Here is a 26,951-nt window from a genome sequence, read left to right as displayed (position 1 = left end):
TCTGTCCCTAACCTGATGTCTCTGTCTTAAACCTGATGTCTCTGTCTTAAACCTGATGTCTCTGTCTTAAACCTGATGTCTCTGTCTTAAACCCTGATGTCTCTGTCCTAAACCTGATGTCTCTGTCTTAAACATGATGTCTCTGTCTTAAACCTGATGTCTCTGTCTTAAACCTGATGTCTCTGTCCCTAACCTGATGTATCTGTCTCAAACCTGATGTCTCTGTCTTAAACTTGATGTCTCTGTCTTAAACCTGATGTCTCTGTCCTAAACCTGATGTCTCTGTCTTAAACCTGATGTCTCTGTCCTAAACCTGATGTCTCTGTCCCTAACCTGATGTCTCTGTCTTAAACCCTGATGCCTCTGTCTTAAACCTGATGTCTCTGTCCCTAACCTGATGTCTCTGTCTTAAACCTGATGTCTCTGTCTTAAACCTGATGTCTGTGTCCTAAACCTGATGTCTCTGTCTTAAACCTGATGTCTCTGTCCCTAACCTGATGTCTCTGTCTTAAACCTGATGTATCTGTCTTAAACCTGATGTCTCTGTTTTAAACCAATGTCTCTGTCTTAAACCTGATGTCTCTGTCTTAAACCCTGATGTCTCTGTCTTAAACATGATGTCTCTGTCTTAAACATGATGTCTCTGTCTTAAACCTGATGTCTCTGTCCCTAACCTGATGTCTCTGTCTTAAACCTGATGTCTCTGTCTTAAACCTGATGTCTCTGTCCCCAACCTGATGTCACTGTCCCTAACCTGATGTCTCTGTCTTAAACCTGATGTCTCCGTCTTAAACCTGATGTCTCTGTCCCTAATCTGATGTCTCTGTCTTAAACCTGATGTATCTGTCTTAAACCTGATGTCTCTGTCTTAAACCTGATGTCTCTGTCCCTAACCTGATGTCTCTGTCTTAAACCTGATGTCTCTGTCTTAAACCTGATGTCTCTGTCTTAAACCTGATGTCTCTGTCTTAAACCTGATGTCTCCGTCCTAAACCTGATGTCTCTGTCCCTAATCTGATGTCTCTGTCTTAAACCTGATGTCTCTGTCCCCAACCTGATGTCTCTGTCCCTAACCTGATGTCTCTGTCTTAAACCTGATGTCTCTGTCTTAAACCTGATGTCTCTGTCTTAAACCTGATGTCTCCGTCCTAAACCTGATGTCTCTGTCCCTAATCTGATGTCTCTGTCTTAAACCTGATGTCTCTGTCTTAAACCTGATGTCTCTGTCCCTAACCTGATGTTTCTGTCCTAAACCTGATGTCTCTGTCCTAAACCTGATGTCTCTGTGTTAAACCTGATGTCTCTGTCCCCAACCTGATGTCTCTGTCCCTAACCTGATGTCTCTGTCTTAAACCTGATGTCTCTGTCTTAGACCTGATGTCTCTGTCCTAAACCTGATGTCTCTGTCTTAAACCTGATGTCTATGTCTTAAACCTGATGTCTCTGTCCCTAACCTGATGTCTCTGTCTTAAACCCTGATGCCTCTGTCTTAAACCTGATGTCTCTGTCTTAGACCTGATGTCTCTGTCTTAAACCTGATGTCTCTGTCCTAAACCTGATGTCTCTGTCTTAAACCCTGATGTCTCTGTCTTAAACCTGATGTCTCTGTCCTAAACCTGATGTCTCTGTCTTAAACATGATGTCTCTGTGTTAAACCTGATGTCTCTGTCCCTAACCTGATGTCTCTGTCTTAAACCTGATGTCTCTGTCCTAAATCTGATGTCTCTGTCCTAAACATGATGTCTCTGTCTTAAACATGATGTCTCTGTCTTAAACCTGATGTCTCTGTCCTAAACCTGATGTCTCTGTCCCTAACCTGATGTCTCTGTCTTAAACCTGATGTCTCTGTCTTAAACATGATGTCTCTGTCTTAAACCTGATGACTCTGTCCTAAACTTGATGTCTCTGTCCTAAACATGATGTCTCTGTCTTAAACATGATGTCTCTGTCTTAAACCTGATGTCTCTGTCTTAAACATGATGTCTCTGTCTTAAACCTGATGTCTCTGTCCTAAACATGATGTATCTGTCTTAAACATGATGTCTCTGTCTTAAACCTGATGTCTCTGTCCCTAACCTGATGTCTCTGTCCTAAACCTGATGTCTCTGTCTTAAACCTGATGTCTCTGTCCTAAACATGATGTATCTGTCTTAAACATGATGTCTCTGTCTTAAACCTGATGTCTCTGTCCCTAACCTGATGTCTCTGTCCTAAACCTGATGTCTGTGTCCTAAACCTGATGTCTCTGTCTTAAACCTGATGTCTCTGTCTTAAACCTGATGTCTCTGTCTTAAACCTGATGTCTCTGTCCTAAACCTTATGTCTCTGTCCCTAACCTGATGTCTCTGTCTTAAACCTGATGTCTCTGTCTTAAACCTGATGTCTCTGTCCCTAACCTGATGTCTCTGTCTTAAACCTGATGTCTCTGTCTTAAACCTGATGTCTCTGTCCTAAACCTGATGTCTCTGTCTTAAACCTGATGTCTCTGTCCCTAACCTGATGTCTCTGTCTTAAACATGATGTCTCTGTCTTAAACTTGATGTCTCTGTCTTAAACCTGATGTCTCCGTCCTAAACCTGATGTCTCTGTCCCCAACCTGATGTCTCTGTCTTAAACCTGATGTCTCTGTCTTAAACCTGATGTCTCTGTCTTAAACCTGATGTCTCTGTCTTAAACCTGATGTCTCTGTGTTAAACCTGATGTCTCTGTCCCCAACCTGATGTCTCTGTCCCCAACCTGATGTCTCTGTCTTAAACCTGATGTCTCTGTCCTAAACCTGATGTCTCCGCTGAGTGCCGCTGCTGCGCTTTGGCTTTGCGCGTCTCTGGTCACGTGACAGCCGCTCCTCCCGTGCCCGCGCCGCTCGTGCACGCGTGTCTCTTTTCACTGTCCAAACTTTGTCCGGTCCAGAAGAACCTGCTCCAGACCGAGTCCATGACGTCCCGGGACGAGCTGCTCAAGCCGATCTGGCACGCGTTTACCGCCCTGGACCTGGACAAGAGCGGCAAAGTGTCCAAGTCCCAGCTCAAGGTTTGTTTAGTCCTGGTTTAATCCTGGTTTAGACCTGGTTTAGTCCCGGTTTAGTCCCGGTTTAGTCCCGGTTTAGACCTGGTTTAGACCTGGTTTAGTCCCGGTTTAGTCCCGGTTTAGTCCTGGTTTAGTCCCGGTTTAGTCCCGGTTTAGTCCTGGTTTAGTCCCGGTTTAGTCCCGGTTTAGACCTGGTTTAGTCCCGGTTTAGTCCCGGTTTAGTCCCGGTTTAGTCCCGGTTTAGACCTGGTTTAGACCTGGTTTAGTCCCGGTTTAGTCCCGGTTTAGTCCCGGTTTAGTCCCGGTTTAGTCCCGGTTTAGTCCTGGTTTAGACCTGGTTTAGTCCTGGTTTAGACCTGGTTTAGACCTGGTTTAGACCTGGTTTAGTCCCGGTTTAGACCTGGTTTAGTCCCGGTTTAGTCCCGGTTTAGTCCTGGTTTAGTCCCGGTTTAGACCTGGTTTAGACCTGGTTTAGACCTGGTTTAGTCCCGGTTTAGTCCCGGTTTAGACCTGGTTTAGACCTGGTTTAGACCTGGTTTAGTCCAGGTTTAGTCCTGGTTTAGACCCGGTTTAGTCCTGGTTTAGTCCTGGTTTAGACCCGTTTTAGACCTGGTTTAGACCTGGTTTAGACCCGTTTTAGTCCTGGTTTAGACCTGGTTTGGACCTGGTTTAGTCCTGGTTTAGTCCTGGTTTAGTCCTGGTTTAGTCCCGTTTTAGACCTGGTTTAGACCCGTTTTAGTCCTGGTTTAGTCCTGGTTTAGACCCGTTTTAGACCTGGTTTGGACTTTACATTTTACATTTTATAAAGTTAATTTCAGGATGAAAATAACATCAAAACAGGGTCTGTTCTGATTGGTTCTTTCTCCTCAGGGTCTGTTCTGATTGGTTCTTTCTCCTCAGGGTCTGTTCTGATTGGTTCTTTCTCCTCAGGGTCTGTTCTGATTGGTTCTTTCTCCTCAGGGTCTGTTCTGATTGGTTCTTTCTCCTCAGGGTCTGTTCTGATTGGTTCTTTCTCCTCAGGGTCTGTTCTGATTGGTTCTTTCTCCTCAGGGTCTGTTCTGATTGGTTCTTTCTCCTCAGGGTCTGTTCTGATTGGTTCTTTCTCCTCAGGTTCTGTCTCATAACCTCTGCACGGTGCTGAAGGTTCCTCATGATCCTGTGGCTTTAGAAGAACATTTCAAAGACGATGACGAAGGTCCAGTTTCCAACCAAGGATACATGCCCTACCTGTCCACGTACATCCTGGACAAGGTAAGACCAGGACCGGGACCGGGACCAGAACCGGGATCAGGACCTGGATCAGGACCTGGATCAGAGCCGGGACCAGGACCGGGAACAGGACCTGGATCAGAGCCGGGACCAGGACCGGGACCAGGACCAGGACCGGGAACAGGACCTGAACCAGAACCGGGACCTGGACCAGACCAGGACCTGGACCAGGACCGGGACCTGGACCAGGACCAGACCAGGACCAGACCAGGACCTGGACCAGGACCAGACCAGGACCAGACCAGGACCTGGACCAGGACCAGACCAGGGCCAGACTGACTCACTCCTGCTCTTGGTTGGTTGGTTGGTTTCCAGGATGTGAGGTCATGTGACTCCAGCAGGTTCTGACTCAGATCTTTTGACTCTTTTATTTTTTGTCTTTAAGTTTCTATCTTGACAAAGTTGAATAAAAACATACTAAATATGAATATAATAACTTTTGGTCACATGGTTTTGGAGAAAGGTCAAGGGTCACGGTGTTTGTGCACAATCTGGACCAGGTCCAAACCAGGTCTGGACCAGGTCTGGACTTGGACCAGGTCTGGACCAGGTCTGGACCAGGTCTGGACTTGGACCAGGTCTGACTCAGAAAGAGGAAGTAAAAGTCAGAGCTTTAACACTCCACTGGTTCTTTCAAAATAAGAGCAGCTGCAGATCTAAACTTGGACTGAAAGTGACGCTTCAGTGACGAGGAACTCGACCAGAACCAAAGACTCAATAACATCACGAAATCATCATGACATCATCATGACATCATGACACCATGACATCATGACATCACGACATCATGACATCACGACATCACGACATCATGACATCATGACATCACGACATCATGACATCATGACATCATCATGACATCACGACATCACGACATCATGACATCATGACATCATCATGACATCACGACATCATGACATCATCACAACATCATGACATCATCATGACATCATCATAACAGCACGACATGACATCATCACGACATCATCATGACATCACGACATCATCATGACATCACGACATCATCATGACATCACGACATCATCATGACATCACGACGTCACAACATCATCATGACATCATGACATCACAACATCATCATGACATCATCATGACATCACGACATCATCATGACATCACGACATCACGACATCATCATGACATCACAACATCATCATGACATCACAACATCATCATGACATCATGAGATCATCATGACATCATCACGACATCATCATGACATCGCGACATCATGATGACGTCATGATGACATCATGACATCATGACATCATCATAACATCACAACATCATGACATCATGACATCATCATAACATCATGACATCATCATGACATCATCATGACATTGTAACATCACAACATCATGACATCATCATAACATCATGACATCACGACATCATGACATCATCATGACATTGTAACATCACAACATCATGACATCATCATGACATCACGACATCATAACATCACATCATAACATCACGACATCATGACATCATGACATCATCATGACATCACATCATGACATCATCATGACATCACGACATCACGACATCATCACGACATCATGACATAACATCACGACATCATGACATCATGACATCATCACGACATCATGACATTGTGACATCATCATGACATCATGACATCATGACATCATCATGACATCATAACATCATGACATCATGACATCACGACATAACATCACGACATCATGACATCATAACATCATGACATCATGACATCATCACGACATCATGACATTGTGACATGACATTGTGACATCATCATGACATCATGACATCATCATGACATCACGACATCATGACATTGTGACATGACATTGTGACATCATCATGACATCATGACATCATGACATCATGACATCATGACATCATGACATCATGACATCATCACGACATCATGACATTGTGACATGACATTGTGACATCATCATGACATCATGACATCATCATGACATCATGACATCATGACATCACGACATAACATCACGACATCACGACATCATGACATCATGACATCACGACATCACGACATCATGACATCATGACATCATCATGACATCACGACATCACGACATCACAACATCATGACATCATCATGACATAATGAAATTGAGACATCACGACATCATGACATCATCATGACATCACGACATCATCTTAACACCATAGATCATGTTCATAGTACCTGGTGTTAATCGTGTTTTATAAATGCAGCGCTCTGATTGGACGGCGTTAAACGTAAAAGCCAAAGGAATGTTGTTTATCGACACAAACAAACGGAGAAACTCCCGAGTTCCACATTCTAGTGTTTGTGTACAACAAATACTACTACTACTACTACTGCTGCTGCTGCTGCTGCTGCTGCTGCTGCTGCTGCTGCTGCTGCTACTGCTACTACTACTACTACTACTACTGCTGCTACTACTACTACTACTACTACTACTACTGCTACTACTACTACTACTACTACTACTGCTACTACTACATCTACTGCTACTGCTACTACTACTGCTGCTACTACTGCTACTACTACTACTACTACTACTACTACTACTACTACTACTACTACTACTACTACTACTGCTACTACTACTACTACTACTACTACTGCTGCTGCTACTACTACATCTACTGCTACTACTGCTACTACTACTACTACTACTGCTACTGCTACTGCTACTACTACTACTACTACTGCTACTACTACTACTACTACTACTGCTACTACTACATCTACTGCTACTACTACTACTACTACTACTGCTACTACTACATCTACTGCTACTGCTACTACTACTACTACTACTACTACATTCTCATGATCCTGTGGCTTTAGAAGAACATTTCAAAGACGATGACGAAGGTCCAGTTTCCAACCAAGGATACATGCCCTACCTGTCCACGTACATCCTGGACAAGGTAAGACCAGGACCGGGACCGGGACCAGAACCGGGACCAGAACCGGGATCAGGACCTGGATCAGGACCTGGATCAGAGCCGGGACCGGGAACAGGACCTGAACCAGAACCGGGACCTGGACCAGACCAGGACCTGGACCAGGACCTGGACCAGGACCAGACCAGGACCTGGACCAGGACCGGGACCTGGACCAGGACCAGACCAGGACCAGACCAGGACCTGGACCAGGACCAGACCAGGACCAGACCAGGACCTGGACCAGGACCAGACCAGGGCCAGACTGACTCACTCCTGCTCTTGGTTGGTTGGTTGGTTTCCAGGATGTGAGGTCATGTGACTCCAGCAGGTTCTGACTCAGATCTTTTGACTCTTTTATTTTTTGTCTTTAAGTTTCTATCTTGACAAAGTTGAATAAAAACATACTAAATATGAATATAATAACTTTTGGTCACATGGTTTTGGAGAAAGGTCAAGGGTCACGGTGTTTGTGCACACGTTCTGCACGTTCTGCTCGTTCTGCACGTTCTGCACGTTCTGCTCGTTACGCAAGTTCTGCTCGTTCTGCATGTTCTGCTCGTTCTGCACGTTCTGCACGTTCTGCTCGTTCTGCTCGTTCTGCATGTTCTGCTCGTTCTGCACGTTCTGCTCGTTCTGCTCGTTCTGCTCGTTCTGCACGTTCTGCACGTTCTGCACGTTCTGCTCGTTCTGCACCTTCTGCTCGTTCTGAACGTTCTGCTCGTTCTGCTCGTTCTGCTAGTTCTGCTCGTTCTGCACGTTCTGCTCGTTACGCACGTTCTGCACGTTCTGCTCGTTCTGCTCGTTCTGCACGTTCTACTCGTTCTGCTCGTTCTGCACGTTCTGCACCTTCTGCTCGTTCTGCACCTTCTGCTCGTTCTGAACGTTCTGCACGTTCTGCACGTTCTGCTCGTTCTGCACGTTCTACTCGTTCTGCTCGTTCTGCACGTTCTACTCGTTCTGCTCGTTCTGCACGTTCTGCACCTTCTGCTCGTTCTGCACCTTCTGCTCGTTCTGAACGTTCTGCACGTTCTGCTCGTTCTGCTCGTTCTGCACGTTCTGCACCTTCTGCACCTTCTGCTCGTTCTGAACGTTCTGAACGTTCTGCTCGTTCTGCTCGTTCTGCACGTTCTGCACCTTCTGCTCGTTCTGCACCTTCTGCTCGTTCTGAACGTTCTGCACGTTCTGCTCGTTCTGCTCGTTCTGCACGTTCTGCTCGTTCTGCTCGTTCTGCACGTTCTACTCGTTCTGCTCGTTCTGCACGTTCTGCACCTTCTGCTCGTTCTGCACCTTCTGCTCGTTCTGAACGTTCTGCACGTTCTGCTCGTTCTGCACGTTCTGCACGTTCTGCACGTTCTGCTCGTTCTGCACCTTCTGCTCGTTCTGCACCTTCTGCTCGTTCTGAACGTTCTGCTCGTTCTGCTCGTTCTGCTCGTTCTGCTCGTTCTGCTCGTTCTGCACGTTCTGCTCGTTACGCACGTTCTGCACGTTCTGCTCGTTCTGCTCGTTCTGCACGTTCTACTCGTTCTGCTCGTTCTGCACGTTCTGCACCTTCTGCTCGTTCTGCACCTTCTGCACGTTCTGCTCGTTCTGCACGTTCTGCACCTTCTGCTCGTTCTGCACCTTCTGCTCGTTCTGCACGTTCTGCACCTTCTGCACGTTCTGCACGTTCTGCTCGTTATAAAAAGCATCTGTTTCTTTCTCCTCTTTTAGAGTCTGATAAACGCCTGTTGTCGGCGGTTGCCACGTGAACGAAGCGTTAAACCTGCATAAAGTTGTGTTTGAGGAGAAAGAAGCTTAGTGACGTTTCCATGGAGACCAGAGAAAGACCCTTCAGACGCCAAGACACGATTCAGCCTTTTAGAGTTCTTGTTGTTTTAGAGTTCTTGTTGTTTTAGAGTTCTTGTTGTTTTAGAGTTCTTGTTGTTTTAGAGTTCTTGTTGTTTTAGAGTTCTTGTTGTTTTAGAGTTCTTGTTGTTTTAGAGTTCTTGTTGTTTTAGAGTTCTTGTTGTTTTAGAGTTCTTGTTGTTTTAGAGTTCTTGTTGGTTTAGAGTTCTTGTTGTTCCAGGTCAAAGGTCACGTCCCCACACTTGTGCTTGTGTGTTCCAGGTCAAAGGTCACTTCGATAAGGTGGACTTTAACCACATGTGCTGGACGCTCTGCTGCAGGAAGAACCTGGAGCGCTGCAAACTGCAGATCTCTGAGGACGACGCCTTCAGGCTCTGGAGCATCTTCAACTTCCTGAGTGAAGATCACTATCCTCTGGTCATCGTGGCAGAAGAGGTCAGAACCAAAGTCCAGCAGTGAAGCCTCAGCAGTGAAGCTTCAGCAGTGAAGCCTCAGCAGTGAAGCTTCAGCAGTGAAGCCTCAGCAGTGAAGCTTCACTGCTGAAGCCTCAGCAGTGAAGCTTCAGCAGTGAAGCTTCAGCAGTGAAGCCTCAGCAGTGAAGCTTCAGCAGTGAAGCTTCAGCAGTGAAGCCTCAGCAGTGAAGCTTCACTGCTGAAGCCTCAGCAGTGAAGCTTCAGCAGTGAAGCCTCAGCAGTGAAGCTTCAGCAGTGAAGCCTCAGCAGTGAAGCTTCAGCAGTGAAGCTTCAGCAGTGAAGCTTCAGCAGTGAAGCTTCAGCAGTGAAGCCTCAGCAGTGAAGCCTCAGCAGTGAAGCCTCAGCAGTGAAGCTTCAGCAGTGAAGCTTCAGCAGTGAAGCTTCAGCAGTGAAGCCTCAGCAGTGAAACATATGAGGAAGTGGATGGGCCTATGACGGGTCGAGCTGTCTCCGTCTTGTCTCGGTCCTGACTCCGTCTTGTCTCGGTCCTGACTCCGTCTTGTCTCTGTCTTGTCTCGGTCCTGACTCCGTCTTGTCTCGGTCCTGTCATGGTCTTGGCTCGGTCCTGTCTCGGTCTTGTCTCGGTCCTGACTCCGTCTTGTCTCGGTCCTGTCATGGTCTTGGCTCGGTCCTGTCTCGGTCTTGTCTCGGTCCTGACTCGGTCTTGTCTCCGTCTTGTCTCGGTCCTGTCATGGTCCTTACTCGGTCTTGTCTCTGTCTTGTCTCGCTCCTGTCTCTGTCTTGTCTCGGTCTTGTCTCGGTCCTGACTCGGTCTTGTCTCGGTCTTGTCTCTGTCTTGTCTCGGTCCTGACTCCGTCTTGTCTCGGTCCTGTCATGGTCTTGGCTCGGTCCTGTCTCGGTCTTGTCTCGGTCCTGACTCGGTCTTGTCTCCGTCTTGTCTCGGTCCTGTCATGGTCCTTACTCGGTCTTGTCTCTGTCTTGTCTCGCTCCTGTCTCTGTCTTGTCTCGGTCTTGTCTCGGTCCTGACTCGGTCTTGTCTCTGTCTTGTCTCGGTCCTGACTCGGTCTTGTCTCTGTCTTGTCTCGGTCCTGACTCCGTCTTGTCTCTGTCTTGTCTCGGTCCTGACTCGGTCTTGTCTCGGTCTTGTCTCTGTCTTGTCTCGGTCCTGACTCCGTCTTGTCTCGGTCCTGTCATGGTCCTGTCTCGGTCCTGTCTCGGTCTTGTCTCGGTCCTGACTCGGTCTTGTCTCGGTCTTGTCTCTGTCCTGTCTCGGTCTTGTCTCTGTCCTGTCTCGGTCCTGTCTCGGTCTTGTCTCGGTCTTGTCTCGGTCTTGTCTCGGTCTTGTCTCGGTCCTGACTCGGTCTTGTCTCGGTCCTGACTCAGTCCTGACTCAGTTCTCGTCCGTTCCTGTTTTAAATAAAGCTCTACTTGAAACAGGAAGTGGCTCACTTCCTCTGTGCTCTTGGGCAAATGCTGGACTCAGACCGGAATCAAAGTCCACTCCGTCATGAAGTCAGCGACGGGGAAATCCTCTGTCAGAGAAACCAGGAAGTGCCGTTGAACCACAGAACCAGGAAGTGTCGGCACATTCAGTTTGAGGTTAAATGACAGATCTGTGAAAAGGAAACACTCACGGCACAAAATCAAAAGTCCATTTGGTCCAAAGTCGGTCAAATTTGTCCATTTAAATCTGAATGTCATGTTTTCCATTTGCCTGATGTCTGTACTAACCCTGTACAATAGACATTTCTTCATTGTTTTATGTCAAAACACGTTCTCCCTCTGCATTTTGGACTCATGTCTCTGCGTCTCCCTCATGTCTCTGCGTCTTTGTCCTTTAGACTCTGTTTGAAAGCCTTTTTATACATATTTTTGTCCAGGGTTTGAGGGGCGTGGCTAAAGCTACTGTGTGTGTGTGAGGGGCGTGGCTAAAGCTACTGTGTGTGTGTGAGGGGCGTGGCTAAAGCTACTGTGTGTGTGTGTGTGAGGGGCGTGGCTAAAGCTACTGTGTGTGTTTGAGGGGCGTGGCTAAAGCTACTGTGTGTGTGTGTGAGGGGCGTGGCTAAAGCTACTGTGTGTGTGTGTGAGGGGCGTGGCTAAAGCTACTGTGTGTGTGAGGGGCGTGGCTTAAGCCTCTACGCCGTGTTTGAACCTCTCTTTATGTCATGCTAATGCTAATGCTATTGCTAATGTCAGGCACATTATGACCTGGCTTTGTGTTGCTAACGTGCTTTGCTTTCTTTGTGTTGCTAACGTGCTTTGCTAGCTTTGTGTTGCTAATGTGCTTTGCTAGCTTTGTGTTGCTAACGTGCTTTGCTATCTTTGTGTTGCTGACGCGCTTTGCTTTCTTTGTGTTGCTAACGTGCTTTGCTAGCTTTGTGTTGCTAACGTGCTTTGCTAGCTTTGTGTTGCTAACGTGCTTTGCTAGCTTTGTGTTGCTATCGCGCTTTGCTTTCTTTGTGTTGCTAACGTGCTTTGCTAGCTTTGTGTTGCTAACGCGCTTTGCTAGCTTTGTGTTGCTAACGTGCTTTGCTAGCTTTGTGTTGCTAACGCGCTTTGCTAGCTTTGTGTTGCTAACGCGCTTTGCTCTCTTTGTGTAGCTAACGTGCTTTGCTAGCTTTGTGTTGCCTTGCTAGCTTTGTGTTGCTAACGTGCTTTGCTAGCTTTGTATTGCTAACGTGCTTTGCTAGCTTTGTATTGCTAAGGCTCCACATGGTCGTTAGCATCAGTGGAAACGCGGCGCTTTAGCACGAGATCAAGTCAGAGTTTGGAGACAAATTATTCTTTTGTGTTTCTGCTTTTTGAGTCTGCTTTCTCTCTCGTCCAATCATCTGGCTGTGCTGTGGAGGCTCCTCCCCCTGAGCTGAAGTCCTCCTGGAGCCCAAGAGCCAGACGCTTTGGGAGCCAGAACCTCTCAGGGGCCGCTTTGGGACACTTAAATGGATTGGTACCGTTCACAGACTTTATGTCTTAAACCTGGGACGTGTCTTTGCTGTGGTCAAGTGGTCAAAAGGTCAAAAGCAGGTCCTTCAGTCTGCGTGTGTGACCTTTGTGTCTGTGCGTCCTCAGATGGAGTACCTGTTACGTAAGCTGTGCGAGGCCATGGGCGGGTCCTGGGTGGAGCAGGGCCTGGACCAGACCTGGACCAGACACGGGGCCAGACACGGGGCCCAGCTCAGCGTCTGGGAGCTGCTGGGCCTCATGGGGGCCGGACTCTTCAAGAACATCCACAGGCACACGCTGTCCATGGGCCTCAACGAGGTCTACCAGGAACTCATCCTGGACGTGCTCAAGCAGGTACCAAACCAGCTCTGACCCCGGTCTCTCCGGTCTGACCCCGGTCCCTCCGGTCTGACCCCGGTCTGACCCCGGTCTGACCCCGGTCTGACCCCGGTCCCTCTGGTCCTCAGGGGTTCCTGTTTAAAAAAGGCCACAAACGTAAAAACTGGACCGAGCGCTGGTTCGTGCTCAGACCCGACTGTGTGTCCTACTTCACTGGAGAAGACCAGAAGGACAAGAAAGGAGACATCGTCCTGGACGGGAACTGCTTTGTCGAGGTACAAATACTTTTACTCCCAAAGTGTTAGAGGTTCTAGCTCCCAAAGTGGCCCCTGAGAGGTTCTAGCTCCCAAAGTGGCCCCTGAGAGGTTCTAGCTCCCAAAGTGGCCCCTGAGAGGTTCTAGCTCCCAAAGTGGCCCCTGAGAGGTTCTAGCCCCCAAAGTGGCCCCTGAGAGGTTCTAGCTCCCAAAGTGGCCCCTGAGAGGTTCTAGCTCCCAAAGTGGCCCCTGAGAGGTTCAGGCCCCCAAAGTGGCCCCTGAGAGGTTCTGGCTCCCAAAGTGGCCGAGGTTCTAGCCCCCAAAGTGGCCCCTGAGAGGTTCTAGCCCCCAAATTGGCCCAGGTTCTAGCCCCCAAAGTGGCCCCTGAGAGGTTCTAGCTCCCAAAGCGGCCCCTGAGAGTGAGAGGTTCTAGCTTCCAAAGTGGCCCCTGAGAGATTCTAGCTCCCAAAGTGGCCCCTGAGAGCTTTGTTCTGTTCATCCTCAGTCTCTGCCGGACAAAGAGGGAAAGAAGTGTCTGTTTCTGGTGAAGTCGTCTCTGAAAAGCTTCGAGATCAGCGCCTCAGACAAGAAGAAGAAACAAGAATGGCTCCAAGGTTCATCCAGCACTGTCCTGTCCCTGTCTCTGTCTCTGTCTCTGTCTCTGTCCTGTCTCTGTCCTGTCCCTGTCTCTGTCTCTGTCTCTGTCCTGTCTCTATCCTGTCTCTGTCCTGTCTCTGTCCTGTCTCTGTCTCTGTCCGGTCTCTGTCCTCTCTGTCTCTGTCCGGTCACTGTCCGGTGACTGTCCGGTCTCTGTCTCTGTCCGGTGACTGTCTCTGTCCTGTCTCTGTCCGGTCACTGTCCACTGACTGTCCTGTCTCTGTTGTGGTCAGCGATCCAGATGGTGGTGTCTCTGCTCCGTCAGGACAGAGCTGCTCCTCACAGAGAAGCTCGTCAGAAGAGGCGGGAGCAGAGGCTGAGGCTTCAGGCTGAGCAGCTGGAGCTGGAGCAGAGGATGAACCAGCTGCAGGTCTCCAACGAGAGCAAGCAGAGCGAGCTGGAGAACATGAGGAAGGTACGAGCTAACACAGAGCTAACACAGAGCTAACACAGAGCTAACAGAGGGCTAACAGAGGGCTAACAGAGGGCTAACAGAGGGCTAACAGAGGGCTAACGAGAGCAAGCAGAGCGAGCTGGAGAACATGAGGAAGGTACGAGCTAACACAGAGCTAACACAGAGCTAACAGAGGGCTAACAGAGGGCTAACAGAGGGCTAACAGAGGGCTAACGAGAGCAAGCAGAGCGAGCTGGAGAACATGAGGAAGGTACGAGCTAACACAGAGCTAACATAGAGCTAACAGAGGGCTAACAGAGGGCTAACAGAGGGCTAACAGAGGGCTAACGAGAGCAAGCAGAGCGAGCTGGAGAACATGAGGAAGGTACGAGCTAACACAGAGCTAACACAGAGCTAACAGAGGGCTAACAGAGGGCTAACAGAGGGCTAACAGAGGGCTAACAGAGGGCTAACGAGAGCAAGCAGAGCGAGCTGGAGAACATGAGGAAGGTACGAGCTAACACAGAGCTAACAGAGGGCTAACAGAGGGCTAACAGAGGGCTAACGAGAGCAAGCAGAGCGAGCTGGAGAACATGAGGAAGGTACGAGCCAACACAGAGCTAACACAGAGCTAACAGAGGGCTAACAGAGGGCTAACAGAGGGCTAACAGAGGGCTAACAGAGGGCTAACGAGAGCAAGCAGAGCGAGCTGGAGAACATGAGGAAGGTACGAGCTAACACAGAGCTAACATAGAGCTAACAGAGGGCTAACAGAGGGCTAACAGAGGGCTAACAGAGGGCTAACAGAGGGCTAACGAGAGCAAGCAGAGCGAGCTGGAGAACATGAGGAAGGTACGAGCTAACACAGAGCTAACACAGAGCTAACAGAGGGCTAACAGAGGGCTAACAGAGGGCTAACAGAGGGCTAACAGAGGGCTAACAGAGGGCTAACGAGAGCAAGCAGAGCGAGCTGGAGAACATGAGGAAGGTACGAGCTAACACAGAGCTAACATAGAGCTAACAGAGGGCTAACAGAGGGCTAACAGAGGGCTAACAGAGGGCTAACGAGAGCAAGCAGAGCGAGCTGGAGAACATGAGGAAGGTACGAGCTAACACAGAGCTAACACAGAGCTAACACAGAGCTAACACAGAGCTAACAGAGGGCTAACAGAGGGCTAACGAGAGCAAGCAGAGCGAGCTGGAGAACATGAGGAAGGTACGAGCTAACACAGAGCTAACACAGAGCTAACAGAGGGCTAACAGAGGGCTAACAGAGGGCTAACAGAGGGCTAACGAGAGCAAGCAGAGCGAGCTGGAGAACATGAGGAAGGTACGAGCTAACACAGAGCTAACATAGAGCTAACAGAGGGCTAACAGAGGGCTAACAGAGGGCTAACAGAGGGCTAACAGAGGGCTAACAGAGGGCTAACGAGAGCAAGCAGAGCGAGCTGGAGAACATGAGTAAGGTACGAGCTAACACAGAGCTAACACAGAGCTAACAGAGGGCTAACAGAGGGCTAACAGAGGGCTAACAGAGGGCTAACAGAGGGCTAACAGAGGGCTAACGAGAGCAAGCAGAGCGAGCTGGAGAACATGAGGAAGGTACGAGCTAACATAGAGCTAACATAGAGCTAACAGAGGGCTAACAGAGGGCTAACAGAGGGCTAACAGAGGGCTAACAGAGGGCTAACGAGAGCAAGCAGAGCGAGCTGGAGAACATGAGGAAGGTACGAGCTAACACAGAGCTAAAACAGAGCTAACACAGAGCTAACACAGAGCTAACAGAGGGCTAACAGAGGGCTAACGAGAGCAAGCAGAGCGAGCTGGAGAACATGAGGAAGGTACGAGCTAACAGAGGGCTAACAGAGGGCTAACAGAGGGCTAACAGAGGGCTAACAGAGGGCTAACGAGAGCAAGCAGAGCGAGCTGGAGAACATGAGGAAGGTACGAGCTAACACAGAGCTAACAGAGGGCTAACAGAGGGCTAACAGAGGGCTAACAGAGGGCTAACAGAGGGCTAACGAGAGCAAGCATAGCGAGCTGGAGAACATGAGGAAGGTACGAGCTAACAGAGGGCTAACAGAGGGCTAACAGAGGGCTAACAGAGGGCTAACGAGAGCAAGCAGAGCGAGCTGGAGAACATGAGGAAGGTACGAGCTAACAGAGGGCTAACAGAGGGCTAACAGAGGGCTAACAGAGGGCTAACAGAGGGCTAACGAGAGAAAGCAGAGCAAACTGGAGAACATGAGAAAGGTGCGAGCTAACACAGAGCTAACACAGAGCTAACAGAGGGCTAACAGAGGGCTAACAGAGGGCTAACAGAGGGCTAACAGAGGGCTAACACAGAGCTAACACAGAGCTAACAGAGGGCTAACAGAGGGCTAACAGAGGGTAAACACAGAGCTAACACAGAGCTAACAGAGGGCTAACAGAGGGCTAACAGAGGGCTAACGAGAGCAAGCAAAGCGAACTGGAGAACATGAGGAAGGTACGAGCTAACACAGAGCTAACAGAGGGCTAACAGAGGGCTAACAGAGGGCTAACAGAGGGCTAACAGAGGGCTAACGAGAGCAAGCAGAGCGAACTGGAGAACATGAGGAAGGTACGAGCTAACACAGAGCTAACACAGAGCTAACAGAGGGCTAACAGAGGGCCAACGAGAGCAAGCAGAGCGAGCTGGAGAACATGAGGAAGGTACAAGCTAACAGAGGGCTAACAGAGGGCTAACAGAGGGCTAACAGAGGGCTAAAAGAGGGCTAACGAGAGCAAGCAGAGCGAGCTGGAGAACATGAGGAAGGTACGAGCTAACACAGAGCTAACACAGAGCTAACAGAGGGCTAACAGAGGGCTAACAGAGGGCTAACGAGAGCAAGCAGAGCGAGCTGGAGAACATGAGGAAGGTACAAGCTAACACAGAGCTAACACAGAGCTAACAGAGGGCTAACAGAGGGCTAACATAGGGCTAACGAGAGCAAGCAGAGCGAGCTGGAGAACATGAGGAAGGTACGAGCTAACAGAGGGCTAACAGAGGGCTAACAGAGGGCTAACAGAGGGCTAACAGAGGGCTAACAGAGGGCTAACGAGAGCAAGCAGAGCAAACTGGAGAACATGAGGAAGGTACGAGCTAACACAGAGCTAACAGAGGGCTAACAGAGGGCTAACAGAGGGCTAACAGAGAGCTAACAGAGGGCTAACAGAGGGCTAACAGAGGGCTAACAGAGGGCCAACGAGAGCAAGCAGAGCGAGCTGGAGAACATGAGGAAGGTACGAGCTAACACAGAGCTAACACAGAGCTAACAGAGGGCTAACAGAGGGCTAACAGAGGGCTAACAGAGGGCTAACAGAGGGCTAACGAGAGCAAGCAGAGCGAGCTGGAGAACATGAGGAAGGTACGAGCTAACACAGAGCTAACAGAGGGCTAACAGAGGGCTAACAGAGGGCTAACGAGAGCAAGCAGAGCGAGCTGGAGAACATGAGGAAGGTACGAGCTAACACAGAGCTAACAGAGGGCTAACAGAGGGCTAACAGAGGGCTAACGAGAGCAAGCAGAGCGAGCTGGAGAACATGAGGAAGGTACGAGCCAACACAGAGCTAACACAGAGCTAACAGAGGGCTAACAGAGGGCTAACAGAGGGCTAACAGAGGGCTAACAGAGGGCTAACGAGAGCAAGCAGAGCGAGCTGGAGAACATGAGGAAGGTACGAGCTAACACAGAGCTAACATAGAGCTAACAGAGGGCTAACAGAGGGCTAACAGAGGGCTAACAGAGGGCTAACAGAGGGCTAACAGAGGGCTAACGAGAGCAAGCAGAGCGAGCTGGAGAACATGAGGAAGGTACGAGCTAACACAGAGCTAACACAGAGCTAACAGAGGGCTAACAGAGGGCTAACAGAGGGCTAACAGAGGGCTAACAGAGGGCTAACAGAGGGCTAACGAGAGCAAGCAGAGCGAGCTGGAGAACATGAGGAAGGTACGAGCTAACACAGAGCTAACATAGAGCTAACAGAGGGCTAACAGAGGGCTAACAGAGGGCTAACAGAGGGCTAACGAGAGCAAGCAGAGCGAGCTGGAGAACATGAGGAAGGTACGAGCTAACACAGAGCTAACACAGAGCTAACACAGAGCTAACACAGAGCTAACAGAGGGCTAACAGAGGGCTAACGAGAGCAAGCAGAGCGAGCTGGAGAACATGAGGAAGGTACGAGCTAACACAGAGCTAACACAGAGCTAACAGAGGGCTAACAGAGGGCTAACAGAGGGCTAACAGAGGGCTAACAGAGGGCTAACGAGAGCAAGCAGAGCGAGCTGGAGAACATGAGGAAGGTACGAGCTAACACAGAGCTAACATAGAGCTAACAGAGGGCTAACAGAGGGCTAACAGAGGGCTAACAGAGGGCTAACAGAGGGCTAACAGAGGGCTAACGAGAGCAAGCAGAGCGAGCTGGAGAACATGAGGAAGGTACGAGCTAACACAGAGCTAACACAGAGCTAACAGAGGGCTAACAGAGGGCTAACAGAGGGCTAACAGAGGGCTAACGAGAGCAAGCAGAGCGAGCTGGAGAACATGAGGAAGGTACGAGCTAACACAGAGCTAACATAGAGCTAACAGAGGGCTAACAGAGGGCTAACAGAGGGCTAACAGAGGGCTAACAGAGGGCTAACGAGAGCAAGCAGAGCGAGCTGGAGAACATGAGGAAGGTACGAGCTAACACAGAGCTAAAACAGAGCTAACACAGAGCTAACACAGAGCTAACAGAGGGCTAACAGAGGGCTAACGAGAGCAAGCAGAGCGAGCTGGAGAACATGAGGAAGGTACGAGCTAACAGAGGGCTAACAGAGGGCTAACAGAGGGCTAACAGAGGGCTAACAGAGGGCTAACGAGAGCAAGCAGAGCGAGCTGGAGAACATGAGGAAGGTACGAGCTAACACAGAGCTAACAGAGGGCTAACAGAGGGCTAACAGAGGGCTAACAGAGGGCTAACAGAGGGCTAACGAGAGCAAGCATAGCGAGCTGGAGAACATGAGGAAGGTACGAGCTAACAGAGGGCTAACAGAGGGCTAACAGAGGGCTAACGAGAGCAAGCAGAGCGAGCTGGAGAACATGAGGAAGGTACGAGCTAACAGAGGGCTAACAGAGGGCTAACAGAGGGCTAACAGAGGGCTAACAGAGGGCTAACGAGAGAAAGCAGAGCAAACTGGAGAACATGAGAAAGGTGCGAGCTAACACAGAGCTAACACAGAGCTAACAGAGGGCTAACAGATGGCTAACAGAGGGCTAACAGAGGGCTAACAGAGGGCTAACAGAGGGCTAACACAGAGCTAACACAGAGCTAACAGAGGGCTAACAGAGGGCTAACAGAGGGTTAACACAGAGCTAACACAGAGCTAACAGAGGGCTAACAGAGGGCTAACAGAGGGCTAACGAGAGCAAGCAAAGCGAACTGGAGAACATGAGGAAGGTACGAGCTAACACAGAGCTAACAGAGGGCTAACAGAGGGCTAACAGAGGGCTAACAGAGGGCTAACAGAGGGCTAACAGAGGGCTAACGAGAGCAAGCAGAGCGAACTGGAGAACATGAGGAAGGTACGAGCTAACACAGAGCTAACACAGAGCTAACAGAGGGCTAACAGAGGGCCAACGAGAGCAAGCAGAGCGAGCTGGAGAACATGAGGAAGGTACGAGCTAACAGAGGGCTAACAGAGGGCTAAAAGAGGGCTAACGAGAGCAAGCAGAGCGAGCTGGAGAACATGAGGAAGGTACGAGCTAACACAGAGCTAACACAGAGCTAACAGAGGGCTAACAGAGGGCTAACAGAGGGCTAACAGAGGGCTAACGAGAGCAAGCAGAGCGAGCTGGAGAACATGAGGAAGGTACAAGCTAACACAGAGCTAACACAGAGCTAACAGAGGGCTAACAGAGGGCTAACATAGGGCTAACGAGAGCAAGCAGAGCGAGCTGGAGAACATGAGGAAGGTACGAGCTAACAGAGGGCTAACAGAGGGCTAACAGAGGGCTAACAGAGGGCTAACAGAGGGCTAACAGAGGGCTAACGAGAGCAAGCAGAGCAAACTGGAGAACATGAGGAAGGTACGAGCTAACACAGAGCTAACAGAGGGCTAACAGAGGGCTAACAGAGAGCTAACAGTGGGCTAACAGAGGGCTAACAGAGGGCTAACAGAGGGCTAACAGAGGGCTAACAGAGGGCCAACGAGAGCAAGCAGAGCGAGCTGGAGAACATGAGGAAGGTACGAGCTAACACAGAGCTAACAGAGGGCTAACAGAGGGCTAACAGAGGGCTAACAGAGGGCTAACAGAGGGCTAACAGAGGGCTAACGAGAGCAAGCAGAGCAAACTGGAGAACATGAGGAAGGTGCGAGCTAACACAGAGCTAACACAGAGCTAACAGAGGGCTAACAGAGGGCTAACAGAGGGCTAACACAGAGCTAACACAGAGCTAACAGAGGGCTAACAGAGGGCTAACAGAGGGCTAACAGAGGGCTAACGAGAGCAAGCAAAGCGAACTGGAGAACATGAGGAAGGTACGAGCTAACACAGAGCTAACAGAGGGCTAACAGAGGGCTAACAGAGGGCTAACAGAGGGCTAACGAGAGCAAGCAGAGCGAACTGGAGAACATGAGGAAGGTACGAGCTAACACAGAGCTAACAGAGGGCTAACGAGAGCAAGCAGAGCGAGCTGGAGAACATGAGGGAGGTACGAGCTAACACAGAGCTAACAGAGGGCTAACAGAGGGCTAACGAGAGCAAGCAGAGCGAACTGGAGAACATGAGGAAGGTACGAGCTAACAGAGGGCTAACAGAGGGCTAACGAGAGCAAGCAGAGCGAGCTGGAGAACATGAGGGAGGTACGAGCTAACACAGAGCTAACAGAGGGCTAACAGAGGGCTAACAGAGGGCTAACAGAGGGCTAACAGAGGGCTAACGAGAGCAAGCAGAGCGAGCTGGAGAACATGAGGAAGGTACGAGCTAACAGAGGGCTAACAGAGGGCTAACAGAGGGCTAACGAGAGCAAGCAGAGCGAGCTGGAGAACATGAGGAAGGTACGAGCTAACAGAGGGCTAACAGAGGGCTAACAGAGGGCTAACAGAGGGCTAACAGAGGGCTAACAGAGGGCTAACAGAGGGCTAACGAGAGCAAGCAGAGCAAACTGGAGAACATGAGGAAGGTACGAGCTAACACAGAGCTAACAGAGGGCTAACAGAGAGCTAACAGTGGGCTAACAGAGGGCTAACAGAGGGCTAACAGAGGGCTAACAGAGGGCCAACGAGAGCAAGCAGAGCGAGCTGGAGAACATGAGGAAGGTACGAGCTAACACAGAGCTAACAGAGGGCTAACAGAGGGCTAACAGAGGGCTAACAGAGGGCTAACAGAGGGCTAACAGAGGGCTAACAGAGGGCTAACGAGAGCAAGCAGAGCAAACTGGAGAACATGAGGAAGGTGCGAGCTAACACAGAGCTAACACAGAGCTAACAGAGGGCTAACAGAGGGCTAACAGAGGGCTAACACAGAGCTAACACAGAGCTAACAGAGGGCTAACAGAGGGCTAACAGAGGGCTAACAGAGGGCTAACGAGAGCAAGCAAAGCGAACTGGAGAACATGAGGAAGGTACGAGCTAACACAGAGCTAACAGAGGGCTAACAGAGGGCTAACAGAGGGCTAACGAGAGCAAGCAGAGCGAACTGGAGAACATGAGGAAGGTACGAGCTAACACAGAGCTAACAGAGGGCTAACGAGAGCAAGCAGAGCGAGCTGGAGAACATGAGGGAGGTACGAGCTAACACAGAGCTAACAGAGGGCTAACAGAGGGCTAACGAGAGCAAGCAGAGCGAACTGGAGAACATGAGGAAGGTACGAGCTAACACAGAGCTAACAGAGGGCTAACAGAGGGCTAACAGAGAGCTAACAGTGGGCTAACAGAGGGCTAACAGAGGGCTAACAGAGGGCTAACAGAGGGCCAACGAGAGCAAGCAGAGCGAGCTGGAGAACATGAGGAAGGTACGAGCTAACACAGAGCTAACAGAGGGCTAACAGAGGGCTAACAGAGGGCTAACAGAGGGCTAACAGAGGGCTAACAGAGGGCTAACAGAGGGCTAACGAGAGCAAGCAGAGCAAACTGGAGAACATGAGGAAGGTGCGAGCTAACACAGAGCTAACACAGAGCTAACAGAGGGCTAACAGAGGGCTAACAGAGGGCTAACACAGAGCTAACACAGAGCTAACAGAGGGCTAACAGAGGGCTAACAGAGGGCTAACAGAGGGCTAACAGAGGGCTAACGAGAGCAAGCAAAGCGAACTGGAGAACATGAGGAAGGTACGAGCTAACACAGAGCTAACAGAGGGCTAACAGAGGGCTAACAGAGGGCTAACGAGAGCAAGCAGAGCGAACTGGAGAACATGAGGAAGGTACGAGCTAACACAGAGCTAACAGAGGGCTAACAGAGGGCTAACGAGAGCAAGCAGAGCGAGCTGGAGAACATGAGGGAGGTACGAGCTAACACAGAGCTAACAGAGGGCTAACAGAGGGCTAACGAGAGCAAGCAGAGCGAACTGGAGAACATGAGGAAGGTACGAGCTAACAGAGGGCTAACAGAGGGCTAACGAGAGCAAGCAGAGCGAGCTGGAGAACATGAGGGAGGTACGAGCTAACACAGAGCTAACAGAGGGCTAACAGAGGGCTAACAGAGGGCTAACAGAGGGCTAACGAGAGCAAGCAGAGCGAGCTGGAGAACATGAGGGAGGTACGAGCTAACACAGAGCTAACAGAGGGCTAACAGAGGGCTAACAGAGGGCCAACGAGAGCAAGCAGAGCGAGCTGGAGAACATGAGGAAGGTACGAGCTAACAGAGGGCTAACAGAGGGCTAACAGAGGGCTAACAGAGGGCTAACAGAGGGCTAACAGAGGGCTAACAGAGGGCTAACAGAGGGCTAACGAGAGCAAGCAGAGCAAACTGGAGAACATGAGGAAGGTACGAGCTAACACAGAGCTAACAGAGGGCTAACAGAGAGCTAACAGAGGGCTAACAGAGGGCTAACAGAGGGCCAACGAGAGCAAGCAGAGCGAGCTGGAGAACATGAGGAAGGTACGAGCTAACACAGAGCTAACAGAGGGCTAACAGAGGGCTAACAGAGGGCTAACAGAGGGCTAACAGAGGGCTAACAGAGGGCTAACAGAGGGCTAACGAGAGCAAGCAGAGCAAACTGGAGAACATGAGGAAGGTGCGAGCTAACACAGAGCTAACACAGAGCTAACAGAGGGCTAACAGAGGGCTAACAGAGGGCTAACACAGAGCTAACACAGAGCTAACAGAGGGCTAACAGAGGGCTAACAGAGGGCTAACAGAGGGCTAACGAGAGCAAGCAAAGCGAACTGGAGAACATGAGGAAGGTACGAGCTAACACAGAGCTAACAGAGGGCTAACAGAGGGCTAACAGAGGGCTAACGAGAGCAAGCAGAGCGAACTGGAGAACATGAGGAAGGTACGAGCTAACACAGAGCTAACAGAGGGCTAACGAGAGCAAGCAGAGCGAGCTGGAGAACATGAGGGAGGTACGAGCTAACACAGAGCTAACAGAGGGCTAACAGAGGGCTAACGAGAGCAAGCAGAGCGAACTGGAGAACATGAGGAAGGTACGAGCTAACACAGAGCTAACAGAGGGCTAACAGAGGGCTAACAGAGAGCTAACAGTGGGCTAACAGAGGGCTAACAGAGGGCTAACAGAGGGCTAACAGAGGGCCAACGAGAGCAAGCAGAGCGAGCTGGAGAACATGAGGAAGGTACGAGCTAACACAGAGCTAACAGAGGGCTAACAGAGGGCTAACAGAGGGCTAACAGAGGGCTAACAGAGGGCTAACAGAGGGCTAACAGAGGGCTAACAGAGGGCTAACGAGAGCAAGCAGAGCAAACTGGAGAACATGAGGAAGGTGCGAGCTAACACAGAGCTAACACAGAGCTAACAGAGGGCTAACAGAGGGCTAACAGAGGGCTAACACAGAGCTAACACAGAGCTAACAGAGGGCTAACAGAGGGCTAACAGAGGGCTAACAGAGGGCTAACAGAGGGCTAACGAGAGCAAGCAAAGCGAACTGGAGAACATGAGGAAGGTACGAGCTAACACAGAGCTAACAGAGGGCTAACAGAGGGCTAACAGAGGGCTAACGAGAGCAAGCAGAGCGAACTGGAGAACATGAGGAAGGTACGAGCTAACACAGAGCTAACAGAGGGCTAACAGAGGGCTAACGAGAGCAAGCAGAGCGAGCTGGAGAACATGAGGGAGGTACGAGCTAACACAGAGCTAACAGAGGGCTAACAGAGGGCTAACGAGAGCAAGCAGAGCGAACTGGAGAACATGAGGAAGGTACGAGCTAACAGAGGGCTAACAGAGGGCTAACGAGAGCAAGCAGAGCGAGCTGGAGAACATGAGGGAGGTACGAGCTAACACAGAGCTAACAGAGGGCTAACAGAGGGCTAACAGAGGGCTAACAGAGGGCTAACAGAGGGCTAACGAGAGCAAGCAGAGCGAGCTGGAGAACATGAGGAAGGTACGAGCTAACAGAGGGCTAACAGAGGGCTAACAGAGGGCTAACGAGAGCAAGCAGAGCGAGCTGGAGAACATGAGGGAGGTACGAGCTAACACAGAGCTAACAGAGGGCTAACAGAGGGCTAACAGAGGGCTAACAGAGGGCTAACGAGAGCAAGCAGAGCGAGCTGGAGAACATGAGGGAGGTACGAGCTAACACAGAGCTAACAGAGGGCTAACAGAGGGCTAACAGAGGGCCAACGAGAGCAAGCAGAGCGAGCTGGAGAACATGAGGAAGGTACGAGCTAACAGAGGGCTAACAGAGGGCTAACAGAGGGCTAACAGAGGGCTAACAGAGGGCTAACAGAGGGCTAACAGAGGCCTAACAGAGGCCTAACAGAGGCCTAACAGAGGCCTAACAGAGGGCTAACAGAGGGCTAACAGAGGGCGAACAAGAGCAAGCAGAGCGAGCTGGAGCACATGAGGAAGGTACGAGCTAACACAGGGCTAACAGAGGGCTAACAGAGGGCTAACAGAGGGCTAACAGAGGGCTAACAGAGGGCTAACAGAGGGCTAACAGAAAGCTAACAGAGGGCGAACGAGAGCAAGCAGAGCGAGCTGGAGAACATGAGGAAGGTACAAGCTAAAACAGGGCTAACACAGAGCTAACAGAGGGCTAACAGAGGGCTAACAGAGGGCTAACAGAGGGCTAACGAGAGCAAGCAGAGCGAGCTGGAGAACATGAGGAAGGTACGAGCTAACACAGAGCTAACAGAGGGCTAACGGAGGGCTAACAGAGGGCTAACAGAGGGCTAACGAGAGCAAGCAGAGCGAGCTGGAGAACATGAGGAAGGTACGAGCTAACACAGAGCTAACAGAGGGCTAACGAGAGCAAGCAGAGCGAGCTGGAGAACATGAGGAAGGTACGAGCTAACACAGAGCTAACACAGAGCTAACACAGAGCTAACAGAGGGCTAACAGAGGGCTAACAGAGTGCTAACAGGGCGAACGAGAGCAAGCAGAGCGAGCTGGAGAACATGAGGAAGGTACGAACTAACACAGAGCTAACACAGAGCTAACAGAGGGCTAACAGAGGGCTAATAGAGGGCTAACAGAGGGCTAACAGAGGGCTAACAGAGAGAGCTGGAGAACATGAGGCTAACGGAGGAAGGCTAACACAGAGCTAACAGAGAGCTAACAGAGGGCTAACAAAGGGCTAACAGAGGGCTAACAGAGGGCTAACAGAGGGCTAACAGAGGGCTAACGAGGGCTAACGAGAGCAAGCAGAGCGAGCTGGAGAACATGAGGAAGGTACGAGCTAACACAGAGCTAACACAGAGCTAACAGAGGGCTAACGAGAGCAAGCAGAGCGAGCTGGAGAACATGAGGAAGGTACGAGTTAACATAGAGCTAACAGAGGGCTAACACAGAGCTAACACAGAGCTAACACAGAGCTAACAGAGGGCTAACGAGAGCAAGCAGAGCGAGCTGGAGAACATGAGGAAAGTACGAGCTAACATAGAGCTAACACAGAGCTAACACAGAGCTAACACAGAGCTAACACAGAGCTAACACAGAGCTAACACAGAGCTAACACAGAGGTAACACAGGGTTAGGGTTACTGTTAGGGGGTTAGAATATCGGGGGTTGCTGATGAAAATAGTAAAAAATAGAACGCTGAGTTCGGCCCCCGGACAAAATGCCAAATCTTTAGGGAATCTTAGCCTTAACTCTGTGTTAGCTCTGTTTTAGTACAGAGCTAACACAGAGTTAACTCAGGCTACCTCGGCTAACACACGGCTAACAATCTCAGTTCTACTACAGGCGTCTGTAGTAGAACTGAGATTACTGTAGTAATAAGATACTTTAGGTATCGTAGTTCCACGTTGATGTTGTGTCATGTTCATGGGGTTAGATTTCATGTTTTAACGACTTCATTTTCTCTTTTGGATGAAAAGAGTTAAAAGAGCAGATTCCCGCTGTAGAGCTCGTGTCACAGGTTTAGTTCAGTCGAGTCGGACTTGAATCTGAGTCTGAGCTTTTGTTCCATCACATTCCTGAAGCCGCCGAGCCAGAGGAACTGGTTCAACCTCTAACGAACCACAACGATACAAAGAGGAACCAAACCCGACCAACAGAACCTTTATATAAACCAGGACTAAACCAGGACTAAACCAGGACTAAACCAGGTCTAAACCAGGTCTAAACCAGGTCTAAACCAGGTCTAAACCAGGACTAAACCAGGACTAAACCAGGACTAAACCAGGAC

At 50.0% G+C, this 26,951-nt stretch overlaps 1 protein-coding gene across 2 annotated transcripts in view; it reads left to right on the top strand.

The window, feature by feature from the left end:
* Positions 1-2,858: 2,858 nt before the first annotated feature.
* The window catches only part of swap70b (switching B cell complex subunit SWAP70b), a 49,919-nt gene continuing 25,826 nt past the window's right edge, over positions 2,859-26,951 (top strand). The window contains exons 1-7 of one of the 2 annotated variants that reach the window (XM_072434925.1): positions 2,859-3,030; positions 4,138-4,278; positions 9,385-9,558; positions 12,627-12,854; positions 12,968-13,114; positions 13,599-13,707; positions 13,984-14,165. In XM_072434925.1, the coding sequence (XP_072291026.1) occupies positions 2,935-3,030; positions 4,138-4,278; positions 9,385-9,558; positions 12,627-12,854; positions 12,968-13,114; positions 13,599-13,707; positions 13,984-14,165 (1,077 nt within the window). In that variant the 5' untranslated portion in view covers positions 2,859-2,934. Of the gene's footprint in view, positions 3,031-4,137; positions 4,279-7,161; positions 7,261-9,384; positions 9,559-12,626; positions 12,855-12,967; positions 13,115-13,598; positions 13,708-13,983; positions 14,166-26,951 lie in introns of those variants that run through there. The other variant, XM_072434926.1, reaches the window with a different exon arrangement.

This window comes from Eucyclogobius newberryi, unplaced genomic scaffold, assembly GCF_026437365.1.
Source record: "Eucyclogobius newberryi isolate DKJ021-1_F unplaced genomic scaffold, fEucNew1.0.hap1 SCAF_7, whole genome shotgun sequence".
Classification (NCBI taxonomy): Eukaryota; Metazoa; Chordata; class Actinopteri; order Gobiiformes; family Gobiidae; genus Eucyclogobius; species Eucyclogobius newberryi.
This window is presented reverse-complemented; position numbering and strand designations above follow the sequence as displayed.